General features: G+C 39.9%; 1 protein-coding gene across 1 annotated transcript; it reads left to right on the top strand.

The window, feature by feature from the left end:
* The first annotated feature begins 1,304 nt into the window (after positions 1–1,304).
* LOC124138700 lies at positions 1,305–9,589 on the top strand. Its single transcript, XM_046505501.2, has 4 exons — positions 1,305–1,423; positions 6,026–6,173; positions 7,397–7,542; positions 9,385–9,589. Exons 1-4 carry the CDS (start codon positions 1,396–1,398, stop codon positions 9,471–9,473), a joined length of 411 nt encoding a protein of 136 aa, XP_046361457.1. The 5' UTR covers positions 1,305–1,395; the 3' UTR covers positions 9,474–9,589.
* The last annotated feature ends 5,334 nt before the right edge of the window (positions 9,590–14,923 follow it).

Genomic DNA, 14,923 nt, shown 5'->3' with positions numbered 1-14,923 from the left:
CTTTGGAATTCGATCAGGATCCAAATCGATCTGACATGTGCAGAATTCCGAACCACGTGACGTTTCACACAGGTCTATCACGTTGCTTTCTCTGACGTCCGCGCTTCTAAGAGCCCGGATTTCCGGCGACTCCAGACAAGTGTCGCTGCATTGAATGGTGACGGTTGTGAACAATTCTCCGTGGAAGACTAGCGATGAAAACAACACCTGTAACAAACGAAGCGAAATTAGAATGATGAATTGTTTAACCGTGAAGACTTTATACGATTCGAAGCTGGACTTAACGACGTTTATAGTTCCATTGGAATTCCAGGGTAGAATTGGTCCACAGCAACCTTAAATTTGCTGGTCCTTTAGGCGACTTAATAGATCGGGCAGTCAGGCTTGGTGACTTGGTTGATTCGGTGGCTCAGTCGTCTAGGGCGCCGCGATTCGCTGTACACGTCCCTTGGGCACGCCAGAAATCTGTGATTGTGGGTTCGAATCCCGGTTCCCCCCGATTATGTTTCAAGGTTTGTCAGCACCATACCCGTGCTCGTGGGTTTCACCGAAGTGGTAAACGTCTGAGACCTGCATCACTTCGGGCTTTCCTCCCAGATAAATCTGACACACCGCGATATAACTGTAATACTGTTAAAGGCGGCGTTAAACCAAACTCACTCACTCACTCACGTGGTTGATTCCATGTCGCCGCAGCCCGACGGCGTAGATTATTGCTCACAATATCACTCACTGGATTGTCTGATTATTCGATTCGATTATTACGGATTATTACGGACCTTCAGCAATATTTTGTTTGTTTGTTGTTTAACGCCGCACTCAGCACTACTCCAGCTATATGACGGCGGTCTGTAAAATAATCGAATCTGGACCAGACAATCCAGTGATTGACATCATGAGCATCGACCCACGCAATTGGGATCGATGACATGCATCAACCAAGTCAGCGAGCCTGACCGCCCGATCCCGTTAGTCGCCTTTTACGACAAGCATAGTCGCCCTTTACGGCAAGCATGGGCTGCTGAAGACCTATACCCCGGAATCTTCACGGGTCACACACACACACACACACACACACACACACACACACACATACATACATACATATATATATGTATCAAATGGTACATAATTCAAATATTAGTTAAGAGTCTTCAGTGAATAGACCCTTTTTTGGTGACCCCGCCGTGATATTTATTACTGGAATTACTGGAATATTGCTAAAAGCGGCGTAATACCAAACATCCCGACCCCAACTCCAACCACAGTCGTGTGTCGGAACCTCATAGCGACCTCCAGATAGTACAATCTACATGTCTGTGAATAGTATTGTGAAGTAACATATGTTGACCCTTGGCGAGACAAGCCTTTCCATGCGATTGTGCAAGTGGTGAAATGCGGACCTACGGAATTTTAATTTTCAGTAAGTTTTTAATGTTTTGTTGTCAGATAATGGGTCTTGACCCTTAGATAACTGTCTTGGTTATGTCAGCTTGTACCTAAACCTTTTTACACTAGTAATGTGACGTCAGAAACACGACATTAAGTCCTTTAGATTTGTTTGTTTTGTTTGTTTAACCTTTTGCCTGCTGAATTTTCACACTTCTCACCCCTGCCTGCTGAAATAATTTTAGCATAAGGCGCTCTGAAGAGGGTGGGTGATTTCAAACGGTCGGTGCCTCATTAAACAAGGGCCAATTGAAAAAAAATATTTTGCACATTTATTCCTGATAGAAAACTACACAGTACTATATAAAAATATCCCGATGTTTTCAATGATACCAAGGTTAAGACCAAAGCGAACACAAAATTTGTAAATTTTCTTGAACTTACCTGAATTGCGTTATTGAAGGTGGTTTGCATTTCATGCTAGGAACCTAATATAATATCGTTAATATCGTAAGATTTGTGCAAATTGATTTCAATAATCATATCTCCGATATCTTAATTTTAATTGAGTAAAAGTTCGGGGTTTTTTTATCGGCAAATAACAGCGCGATGGTAAATTGTGAACCATTTCAGTAAATTCATTATCCAAACGTTAAAAAGAAAAATAACTGAATTTTCGAGGTCATGTCGGTTGCAGAAATACGAATATTCAGGTTAATCTGACGTGTCATGTTATAAAATTTGCAGGAAACAATTAATAACATAAATATTCACTAATCCTAATTCCAAGCGTTTTGGTTGAATATTTACAATATACAAAAATAAACAACCCGTGTCATGATGCTAGCAGACGTCCTAAAATCAAACATGGCGCGCTTCGCCCGACCTCCGCATAATTTATTGCTATGTTAATATCAACAAAGTTTTCATTGCCTTTATAAATATAACTTGGCGAAAGTTGACGACCTTCTCAATCGAAGAATGTTTTATTCGTCATATTCCTATTAATATGACGGGAGAAAAACGAAAATAAAGATCGTGAATTCTGACAGCACTATTTCAATAACTGGATGTGATGTCACAGAGAGGGGTAGTCTGCTGATAATCTTTCGTAAAAAAGCAATTACAGTATATTTTGAAATAGTTCCCCTATCACATACAGCAAAAACATAAGTCGATACACAGTATCAGTAATCACCACTAACATGAAATAAAAATGTGACTTTGACGATATAATTCGCGTATTAGTTAATCCGTTTGACCTTGCATGCTCCCGTGACCCGGAAACGGTAGACGATAAATCAACATGCCACGTGCAAGTTTCTCTGTATCTTTTATTTGAACTTCTGTTGATATTTAAGAATCACCATTCAATGTTACTGTGAATATAAATGGGACATGATTCTTATTTCTGCGATGTACACGCTGATAAGTTTCGAATTCACTACAACAAGTGTTTCCCACGTAACATATCGTCGATCAGCAAGATCACCCTCTACAACAGGTGCGCGAAAATGGGCTTGACAAAACGTGTTTCAAAATAACATCCCCGCGTTGCTGAATATGATAGGGTATATATAAGCAATAAAATGCTACGTACATATATTTTCGGTGTTAGTTCCACATTACATTTGGGATAGTTTTCCTTCCGGCAATACATTCATAGATTCTAGCATGATTTTAGAAAGCTTCACGAAGGATTTCTCAATTTATTCCAAAAATATGAAGACCACCATGATTGCGCATTGATGATAGATTTGTAATTGTTTAATTATTTACAGCTGTTTACAGGTTTTAAAATTTTAAGTTATATTTAGTAGTTATTTTTTTCCACAGTGTGTGTGGACAGTAAATATTGGTCTTTGCATCAGCACAGTGTAACTGATCGAACTTCAATTATTATCTTTAGTTTAAACATATTTTTTCAACAATTATTATCTTTCACTCTGAAAATCAACTATGTGATTAAGTAACTCTCTGATGTCATCATTTTAATTTTGGTATTCCATGAATAATGAACAAATCAGATCCTTAACATATACATACTAAACTCATATGGACATTGATCTTGTGCATTAAGTGGTTTGTTTCGAAAATAAAACAATTCTGAAACATAATTTCATAGGAATATGATACATAAATTACAGTAACAGTACTTGTAACAGTGCATGACATTTTTGTTTGTTTAATCACAAGAACCGTGGTGGCACATAAGCTGGTAAGTTAGCCATATATTTCTAAAAAATGCTATCTCAGTCTTCTGTTTGGAATGAAAAGAAACGTGCCTGTGTACATGTTTACCCTTGCCAGATGTATTTTTTCCAGTCAGGCAATCCATTACTTTTGTTCACCTTAGAAGAAGAAGAAGAAGAAGAAGAAGAAGAATATTTATTGTACAAAACACCCACAGGGGCAGGGTACAAAACATGAACATGACTAATTAAAACATTGACATACAAAACAGAGTACAAATATTGCTATGATTATATTGTCAGGGAGGAGATGCTTATGTGGTCTATTTTATACATACAGGTACTGCATCCAACCTGTTTTTCCCTTGAATGCAATCACAGTATCACAATTTCCTCAGCTGGTGTGTATAAAAGTTCCCCTGTCATCATTTAAAAAAGAATTATAAAGGAAAGTCATATTTTCATTCAAAAACATATCTGTCTTTCCTTGAATACTCTTTGTCTAAGTGCCAGAAATGTCAGTGTCATAAAAAAAATTAAAAAAGATTTTCATAAGGACTTTTATTAGATAGACCTAAGTCAAACCATGTGACAAATTAGGTAGAATTATAACTTTATAAGCCCTCATTTCTGAGGTGTCCATATTTTTCACATTTTTATATATTTTTAGGTCAAAACGTGCCTGTTTTGTTATGTAAAACAAATTCTTGTCTTGAAATGAGCAAAGGAATCATTCAGACGAATTGTTTTTGTCCCATTGATTCACGAAAACCAGTTGAAATGTACAGTGGTGACTTTTGTACCCAACATTTCTATTGATTTGGTACCCACATGGGTATGTGATTTTGTAGATCTACCTAGAATTATTTCAAAGATATACATTAATTTTGGTGTCTTAAACTTAACATAATATCACTTTCCTATCAAAACAATACATTCTAACTTAGGTTTAACTGGCCTCTTCTTCAGTGACGACGTCAATTTTCTCTCAAAACTAAACAATCAATTTCAAGGATCACATTCATAATCATATTATGAACTTGCTGAAATATTATATTATGTGTTCTGTTCATCTAGATGAAAACATAAATATAATTATAGATCTATTGTCTTAGTGAAGATCCGGGATAGAATAGGTCTTCAGCAACCCATACTTGCCGTAAAAGGCGACTATGCTTGTCGTAAAAGGCGACTAAGGTAAATACTCGTGTCTGGACCACACAATCCAGTGATTGAGATAGGACGCGATGTCCACCGATCCCAGTTAAAATATAGTACCATGCCACGCACGCTTTTTTAAAGGACTGGAGCCGTGAAGATCCGAGAAGAAAATAGTTCTTCAGCAACCCATGCTTGCCGTAAAAGGTGACTATGCTTGTCGTTAAAGGCGACTAACAAGATCGGGTGGTCAGGCTCGCTGACTTGGTTGATGCATGTCATCGATCCCAATTCCGTTGATGGATGCGCATGATATCAATCACTGGATTGTCTGGTCCAGATTCGATTATTTACAGACCGCCGTCATATAGCTGGAATATTGCTGAGTACGGCGTTTAACAGCAAACAAACAAACCATGCCGCAGTTAAACATGGATACCCCACTCAGACACAGTATACTAACTCCTAGCAGGCCAGTCAATATTTTATCCACTTATGCCAAGCGCCAGGCTAGGCTGGGTAACGACAAGTACTGTCTTTTAACATGTTTTGATATGACATGATATTTATGTATGAGTGAACGAATTGGATTCAAGGCCGTTTAGACAGTATTTCAGTTAGTTTATTTTGTGAGGAAAGAAAGCTCAATATTTTGAAAGTGCAATCACCAAATCGAATAATAGAACATTGCATCAACATTATTTTGTCCAAGGCAAGTCTCTATGGGAGATAGTTTGAGTATGGCTTAACATCATTTTTAGCAATATTACAATAATATCACTCGTAAGATGAACGCTACAGACACTAGGTTATCCCACATTTCAGACAACACAAGAAGTTATCCAGTCGATTATTAATTTTAAGTTGATTCATAAACCGACGGTGAGGACCAATGCTCATAGTATCAACCACTGGTTCCCCTTGTCCAGATTGGATAATTGTACGGGCGGACTAGATAAAACTAGAATGTTGCTGACTGCGTTGTTTCAAACATGTCGGACCCGTGAAGATCCGGGATAGAATAGGTCTTCAGCAACCCATACTTGCCTTAAAAAGCGACTATGCTTGTCGAAAGAGGAGACTAACGGGATCGGGTGGTAAGGCTCGCTGACATGGTTGCTGTATCTCATCGTTTCCCGATTGCGTGAAGCGATGCTCATGATATCAATCACTGTATTGTCTGGTATAGAATCGACTGTTTACAGGCCACCGTCATATAGCTGGAATATTGCTGAGTGCGGAGTTGAACAACCAACAAACAAAATCAAACATGACGACTGTTGCAGACGCGGCGTTGTTGCTGGTGTGCGGCAAGCAGATCGTCTTCGAGTACACCTGCTTCAGCTACACCATCAAGGATGAAAATAATCAGGCCGTGCAGATCAGGTGCAACTCCACCGAGGTATTTAGCCCCGTGGACGGCAAATGTATCAAGTAAGTTTCTATCTCCCGTGGGGCACGCCAGAAACCTATGATTGTAGGTTCCAATCCCGGTTCGCCCCAATTATGTTTCTAGGTTTGTCAGCACCATACCCGTACTCGTGGGTTTCTCCGTAGTGTTAGACATCTGAGACCTTAATCACTTCGGGCGTTCTACACACATTAAGCTGACACGCCGCAATATAACTGAAATACTGTTAAAAGCGGCCTTAAATCCAACTCACTCACTCACTCACTCATCTCCTGTGATCGTGGGTTAAAGTGACATGATGTGAGTTCACCCTTAATTCCTCGTGTCACGGGTGCCCCAGTCATCTAAGACGCCGCAATTCGCTGAAACCTATTATTGGGGGTTCTAATCCTGTTAACCCCGATTATTGTTTCAAGGTGTACCATACCCGTGCTCGTGGGTTTTGCCAAAGTCGTAAAGGTTATCATACGTGCATCACTTCGGACTTTCCTCCCACATTAAGCTGACGCACCGTGGTATAACTGAAATATTGTTGAAGCCAACTCACTTATTCACTCTCATAGGGTTCTTACATAACGTACATAGAGATGGTGTTGTAGAATGAAATACGGTCAAGAGTGGTTGGTTGGTTGGTTGTTTAACGCCGCGGTCTGTAAAATAATCGAATCTGGACCACACAATCCAGTGATTGATATCATGATCATCGATCCACGCAGTTGGGATCGATGACATGCATCAACCAAATCAACGAGCCTGACCACCCGATTCCGTTAGTCGCCTTTTACGGCAAGCATGAGCTGCTGAAGACCTATTCTCCCCCGGATCTTCACAGGTCAAGAGTGAGTAACAGAGTTTGGTCCAACGTCGCTTTAAATTGCGTTTCTGTTGTGTCACCGTTGGTCAGCTTGATGTGGGAGGAAAGCCCTGTGATGCAGGTCTTAGACATTAACCTCTTTGTTGAAACACTAGAGCACGCGTATGGTGCTGTCGAACCTAGAAAACATGATCAGGGGGAACCGGGATTCGAACCCACGATCATAGGTTTCTGGCACGCCAAAGGGGCATTTGCTTCGCCATAGACGACCATTTGCCTTTTTAAGTTAAAAAAAACCTTTCACGGAATAAAATGAATGTTTGGAAGTAGTGACCCATAAAATTCCTGTCTCTTTCCAAAACCCAAAATCCGGGCCAACCTCCTCCTTAGAATATTTAATAGTGGGCTAACTGCCCTCGTGTTTGCTTTCAGACCTGAGAAAAACAAATGGCCGTGTGGTAAAGATATCGACTGCCACACTAAGGCAGACCAGAAATATGCAGACACGAAAGAAGGGTGCAAAACGTACTACACCTGCCTCGGGGGAGTCTTCTTTGGACACAACTACTGTCCTGGAGGTAACGCAAACATAGGACTAATCACGTTTTAGCTCACCTGACTAAAAGTCAAGTGTGCTTATGTCAGTGTCTCCATGTCCGGCGTCAGACGTTAACACCTCAGGAAACACTGGACCAATAAAACTGAAACTTCACATGCTTGTTCCCACCAATGACACCCGAATTCGTTCAACTAGTTCAAATTCGTTTTTACGGCAGCCATATTGAAAAAATACCCTATCTGTGGCCATTACGCAGCCATTTTCATTAACAATGTAATGACATTTGGTAAAGGTGTAATGACATTTGGTACACGTGTAATGACATTTGGTACACGTGTAATGACATTTGGTACACGTGTAATGACATTTGGTACACGTGTAGTGAGGAGTAACAAATGTTCCCTGTATTGTGATATTTTAACTTTTGACCATGCTCTTAATTCTCTCTAAATGCGCTCAACATATTTGTCAGAAAATCTGCTTTTCGAACTCCAACCTCTCCTACTCGTATAGAAAATGTACCCCCAGTTGGAAAAGAATCCATGACGTAGTCTCTAAAGTTAAGGTCGCCAAAATGTTGAAGTATTCTAAGTTCAAAACATGAACCAAATCTTTTTTTTAGAAAATACACATATCAAAATCAAACTTTGCACGGCACCGCGTCTATAAGTATGGAAACTACTTCCTAAATGTGTAAATAATCCAAAGATTTCTAGTTATAGGTCGCATACATGTTTCAACAAAAACATCCAAATATTTAAATCAAACTTCGTACTGCACCTCTGCTTTAGGTATAACAAAAAATCACCAAGTTTGAAAAGAATCTAGTTTTCAAGTTATAGGTCAAACAAAAATATGTCTTTGGACTGAATTCCTTGTTATAACTATTTTAGGTCGGGGCTATCATAACATTGATGTCGCAAATTTTCGAACTCAGTCTTCATAAATAGATCTTGATAAGCTTGCAAAGTTCCATCGATGTAACTGCAGTAGTGTCTGATCAAAGCTGTCCCTCATCGCAAACACTATGCACTAAGTGATACAGTGAAACAAAAAAATATAGTCTTGTTTTTAGAAATAGCAAATGAGTGAGTTAAAATTTAACGTCACATCGGCAGTATTTCAGCCATATCGTGACGAGAAGTTAGAAATTATTAATACATATGTTTTAGAGTGAATCAAACTTGTCTTCGACGGACAGTAAAATAACTAGAATATCAGATTCGATTTAATAGTTGTTGAGAACATTTAAAATAATACATCATCAGTAAACAACACAATAAAAAAAGGGAGATCCACATAGGGATCATGGGGACTTTCAGTACCATTGCTACCTGCATGGACCCAAGCAGGATTTTTTACATCATCCCTTCAGGTGTTGTCGATAATTGACAAAAGTATCCGAAAGTTAAAATAACACATATTCTACGATTAAAAATGTGACAGTAATAAAACTATTTCGCATGACTTGTTCTCCAGCAATTCAAGCTTGCCGTGAAAGGTAACTATGCTTGTCTTAAAAGGCGACTAACGGGATTGGGTGGTCAGGCTCGCTGACTTGGTTGATGTATGTAATTGTATCCCAATTGCGTGGATCGATGCGCATGATATTATTCACTGGATTGTCTGGTCCAGACTCGATTATTTACAGATCGCCGTCATATAGCTGGAATATTGCTGAGTGCTGCATTATACAACAAACCAACCAACTTACATACCCTCTTCGGGGTACAATCATTTTACACTATATCAACCCCCATCAGGGGTACAGCCACTGACAATCTCAGTTAACAAATTTCTTTCTACCAAGTCTAAAATGATAACTTATTGTCTGATACAAAGACATGCCTTTCTTTTCAAGTTCTTGTTTTCAACGAAAAATACCAGTACTGCGATTGGGACTACAACGTTGAACCACCCTGTGGTACTCACGTGGACGTGATTGGCTAACAGAGCACATCCGGGTCTCACAACTACCACCCACAAATCATCAGCATATCGTTGGATGTGCATCCGTCAATCCCTTGGTTTTCAAGGCTCAAGAAAAAATAAAATATTTTTGTGCATTTGTCTTTAATTTATTTACCAATTAATACATAAAAGTACATAGGGGGTTTATTATAGTGGGCATTAATTGATGGACATTTGTATCGTTAGATGATCGGGCCAATCACCTTGGCATCTTGGTAATCGGTAGCTCGATCACATTACATGTAAATAGAATATCAGGCTCGGTGACCTGGTTGATTGCAGGGCATCGTGTCCCGCTTGCGTGGATCAATCCTTATGATGTCAATCACTGGATTGTCTGGCCAAGACACGATCAAAATCAAACTGTTAAATTGTGTTGAATTGTTAAAGTAATTCTTTAAAGCACAAAAACGGCCTTTAAATTTGCCAAGGATATATAATTTTGTTGTTTTCCTTTAGTGAAATCCTCGTACTGTGAACCACGTGATTCTACATCGATTATCGAATTTGAAAATCAAGACTAACCGACAGTCCACCCCTTTTCAGTATCTGAAAATGATATGTTTGTTTGTTGTTATTTTAACGCCGCATTCAGCAATATTCCAGCTATATGACGGCGGTCTGTAAATAATCGAGAGTGGACCAGACATTCTAGTGAATGACATCACGAGCAACAATCCACGCAATTGGGATCGATGACATGCATCAAGCTGGTCAGCGAGCCTGACCACCCGATCCCGTTAGTCGCCTCTTACGACAAGCATAGTCGCCTTTGAGGACAAGCATGGGTGCTATTTTAAAATGAATTAATAGTTTAAACATTGAAAAAATGTAATAATTAGTCACAAATATAAAATATTAAAAATGTTTTCCGGCATAGAATCTGGAGAAATCTGGGGAAATCATAGTTGCGGATGTATCTGATCTGCAGGTTCTGTCTCAGAAGGTACATATTCGCATCCAACTGAAACATTCTGGATCGTTTTCTCATACATGTAATAGCCTTTCTCATTACAGCGGTTCAGACGCTGAAAAACTATTTGGTTGTGGTGGATACTGCGACATCTGCCTGTCCTTCTTATACCACAGTATCGAGAGCAGTCGCAAGAACGTTTTTCAATTCGCTTTGGAATTCGATCAGGATCCACATCGATCTGACATGTGCAAAATTCCGAACCACGTGACGTTTCACACAGGTCTATCACGTTGCTTTCTCTGACGTCCGCGCTTCTAAGAGCCCGGATTTCCGGCGACTCCAGACAAGTGCCGCTGCATTGAGTGGTGACGGTTGTGAATAATTCTCCGTGGAAGACTAGCGATGAAAACAGCACCTGTAACAAACGAAGCGAAACTAGAATGATGAATTGTTTTACCGTGAAGACTTCATACGATTCTAAGCTGAACGACAGATTACCACCTCGTTGCCCTTCGTTTATAGTTCCACTGGAATTCCAGGATAGAATTGGTCCACAGCAACCTTTGCTGGTCGTTTAGGCGACTTAATGGATCGGGCAGTCAGGCTTGGTGACTTGGTTGATTCGGGGGCACGGGTGGCCCAGTCGTCTAAGGCGCCGCGATTCGCTGTACACGTCCTTTGGGCACGCCAGAAAGCTATGATTGTGGGTTCGAATCCCGGTTCCCCCCGATTATGTTTCTAGGTTTTTCAGCACCATACCCGTGCTCGTGGGTTTCACCGAAGTGGTAAACGTCTGAGACCTGCATTACTTCGGGCTTTCCTCCCACATAAAGCTGACACGCCGCGATATAACTGTGGTACTGTTAAATGCGTCGTTAAACCCAACTCACTCACTCACTCACGTGGTTGATTCCATGTCGCCGCAGCCCGACGGCGTAGATCATTGCTCACAATATCACTCACTGGATTGTCTGATTATTCGATTCGATTATTACGGATTATTACGGACCTTCAGCAATATTTTGTTTGTCTGTTGTTTAACGCCGCACTCAGCACTTTTACAGCTATATGACGGCGGTCTATAAAATAATCGAGTCTGCACCAGACAATCCAGTGATTAATATCATGAGCATCGATTCACGCAATTGGTATCGATGACATGTATCAACCAAGTCAGCAAGCCTGACCACCCGATCCCGTTAGTCGCCTTTCACGACAAACATATTCGCCTTATACGGCAAGTATGGGTTGCTGAAGACCTTTTCTATCCCGGAATCTTCACTGGTCACCTTCAGCAAGAGCCTTGGTCAATTTGAACCTTATGAAAACGATAGTACATCACAGTTACCGTGTAACTATAAAACATCGATTTACACTGATTGGATGCAAAAGCATATGATCTTCCTTGTTGGATCGAGTTTATCGAGCGAGTTACAATGTTTCCAAAACTTGTCTCCACTCGCATCACCTTGAGGCAGCACTGCAGCAATAGTTGGTGGCGAGGTAGTTTTGCAGAAGACCCAGTTCACGTTATTACATCCGAGCAGTCAGATCGCGAGACTAAAAGTCCGAATGTTGATAATGCAACCTCGAATAGGTTAGCGCCAATGACCGGACTGTACGGAAGCCTAAAAGGACATTTGTTGTTGTTTTAATTTGTTTCTTGAAATTTCAAGATACTCAGTTGAAATTTCATGATACTAAGTTGAAATGTGATTGCAATTTAAAGATTTTATGTTGAAATTTCAAGATCATTTTCTTGACATTTCGACTTAAGTATCTTAAACAGATGGCCTTAAAAAGGCTTCCCGTAGGACTGTACGATTTATTCCGTCAAAACCATCGCCTATCTCTCGCTTCAGTGGGATGAAGAACCCTGTGGATCCGGGGTAAAATAGGTCTTCAGCAACCCATGCTTGCCATAAAAGGCGACTATGCTTGTCGTAAGAGGCGACTAACGGGATCGGGTGGTCAGGTTCGCTGACTTGGTTGATGCATGTCATCGGATCCCAATTGAGTTGACCGATGCTCTTGATGTCAAGCACTGGACTGTCTGGTACAGACTGGAACACTTACAGACCGCCGTCATATAGCTGAAATATTGCTGAGTGCGGCGTAAAACAAGCAAACAATCAAAATCAATGGGATAAACATTTGATATGAAACAGACTTGCCATAACCAGTGGGAAGTACTGCAAGACGATCTTTTAGACATTCTAGAATTTTCAGTTTTCAGATTTTGAATCGAGAACTTTATCAAAATATTTTTCAAAGCGTAGCCTTGAATGGAATTACGTAGTGTCGTAAATCTCGTGAAAGCTGCTTTCTGATTGGCTAGGGACGACTTCCTTTTGACTGGTGGGTCAAAGTTCGCGACAGCACTAACATCTGATGTTTATAAGAGTGATTCTTACATTACCTCAAACTATATCGAAATACGTATTCATTTGTTCAACGCAATTAGGAACGTCCTAATTGAAATAAAGCTTGTTAAAATATAGTCCTTGTTTCAAATGACCCAACCGCCGCTATTATTTTATTCATTTCTAAGCACAGTTAGGACGAACTTTTAATTCAAATTTCGTTTTTGCACCATATTCCAACATCTTGCATATGCCTTGTCAAAGTGAAACATCTGTTGTGAAACCTAGCGTTGGCCTCGGAAACCATCTCTTTAAACTTTGAGCCACAGCCAACGTGACCAAAAGAGTGAGTGAGAGTATGGTTTGCGACGCCTTCAGCAATATTCCAGCAATATCACGGCGGGGGACACCAGAAATGGGCTTCACACATTGTACCCAAGTCGGGAATCGAACGCGGGTTTTCGGCGTGATGAGCGAAAGCTTTAACTACTAGGCTACCCGACCGCCCAAAAGAGGTCAGCGTAATTATTAAAATTCCATTTTTTTATAACCTTTGAAACTTTCTAAAGTAGTAAAAATATCTACAATTAATTGGATTTGACCACAAGATTTCAAACCTCATGAAATTGTTATTAGGCTGAAAACAATTGCCGAAACACTGCAAACTTCAGTTAAAAAACACAGCAATGATACCCGAATCAAATACATCACCATCGAATAACCATTTCTTGTTTGTTTCAGTTGTTGCCACCATCAAACGTGGGCGTATACCTTCTACTGCCTCGCAATTTATATACCAAAAACTCAAAATTTAGATTTCAAAAAAGTAATGAGAAACAATATAATATTTCTAACTGGATTAAAATAACTCATTGTACTAATGATATGCTTATTTAGATTTCTTGTGTAATAATTTGTATGTTGTATTTCTTCAAGTAAGACTCACCGCGACTAAGGTCATCATTGTTCTTGTTGTTATACTGTTGTTCTTGTTGTTATAATGTTGTTCTAGTTGTCACTGTAGTGATCGGTAGTGCTGGTTCTGTAACGGTACAACCGCCAGCGAGTCTTTATATACACAACCCACCTGAATGTAATTACCATCAGTTACAAAACTTCCTATTCTTTACCCCAACTGAAGAAGGAAGACGTGGTTTAGTAGAGGAATACATATATTAAAAATGAATTTCTGACATTTCCCCCAGAACAGGAATCATGCACAATTGGCTCGTCTGAGTGTAGTATTAACTAGTGTTAACCTGTGTTAATAATATTGATGTGACAACCCATATCTTATGAACACGACCCGTGAAGATCCGGGTTAGAATTGATCTTCAGCTACCCTTGCTTGTAAGAGGCGACTAACGGGATCGGGTGTTCACGCTCGCTGACTTGGGTGATGCATGTCATCATATTCCGACTGAGTAGCCCGATGTTCCTGATGTCCATCACTGAGTGAGTGAGTTAAAATTTAACGTTGCATCTGCATAATTTCAGCCATATAGCGACGAGTGCCCATCACTGGAATGTCTGGTCCAGACACAATTGAATATTTACAGACTGCCGTCATACAGCTGGAATAATGCTGAATGCGGCGTTAAACAACAAACTTCTGAACAAAATGTGTTATATATACTCTTAATAGATATGTATGTTGAGTGCCTGTGTGTTAAACTATAACGGTAATATTTTGTTATTTTTCATACGTTTTTTTAAACATTTCTCATGATTATGGTCGCTTGCATTTTTTTAAACTGTGAAAGAAAAAACTGTCAGAAATTTACTTAGGTGTGTATCCGCGGAAAATAAAAAAAGGATTGCGAACACCTCCGGTTTGGGTTTTTTTCTTGCAGGAATAGCATGTGTCGTGGACAGCCCTAGCAATTTTCCCCATAGTTGTCATCTAGCACCAAATTGCGCAACATACACCGGCATCTATATTGTCAGTGAGCTAGTCGTTATTCCATGTGCGCATTTGCACCACTGAATGCAATATAATCTAATATATATGGCTTTCTTATTCATATAAATCTTTGTCAATATATTATACAACCGTGTAGGTTAATATTGGTCTTCAATAACCTGGGCTTGTCTTAACAAGCGGCAAGGGAGGAGGCGACTAACGGGATCGGGTGGTTTGACTCGCTGAC

This window comes from Haliotis rufescens, unplaced genomic scaffold (assembly GCF_023055435.1).
Source record: "Haliotis rufescens isolate VD_foot unplaced genomic scaffold, xgHalRufe1.0.p SCAF_15, whole genome shotgun sequence".
NCBI lineage: Eukaryota > Metazoa > Mollusca > Gastropoda > Lepetellida > Haliotidae > Haliotis > Haliotis rufescens.
Note: the sequence above shows the minus strand (reverse complement) of the source record. Positions and strands in the feature narration are given on the sequence as shown.

Excerpts from the sequence above, each read along its gene's own strand:
- LOC124138700 (XM_046505501.2), top strand. The coding sequence starts at position 1,396 with ATGCGGACCTACGGAATTTTAATTTTCA. Across the intron at positions 1,424-6,025 it reads CTACGGAATTTTAATTTTCA|ACGCGGCGTTGTTGCTGGTG; the intron begins GTAAGTTTTTAA and ends CGACTGTTGCAG. Across the intron at positions 6,174-7,396 it reads GTGGACGGCAAATGTATCAA|ACCTGAGAAAAACAAATGGC; the intron begins GTAAGTTTCTAT and ends GTTTGCTTTCAG.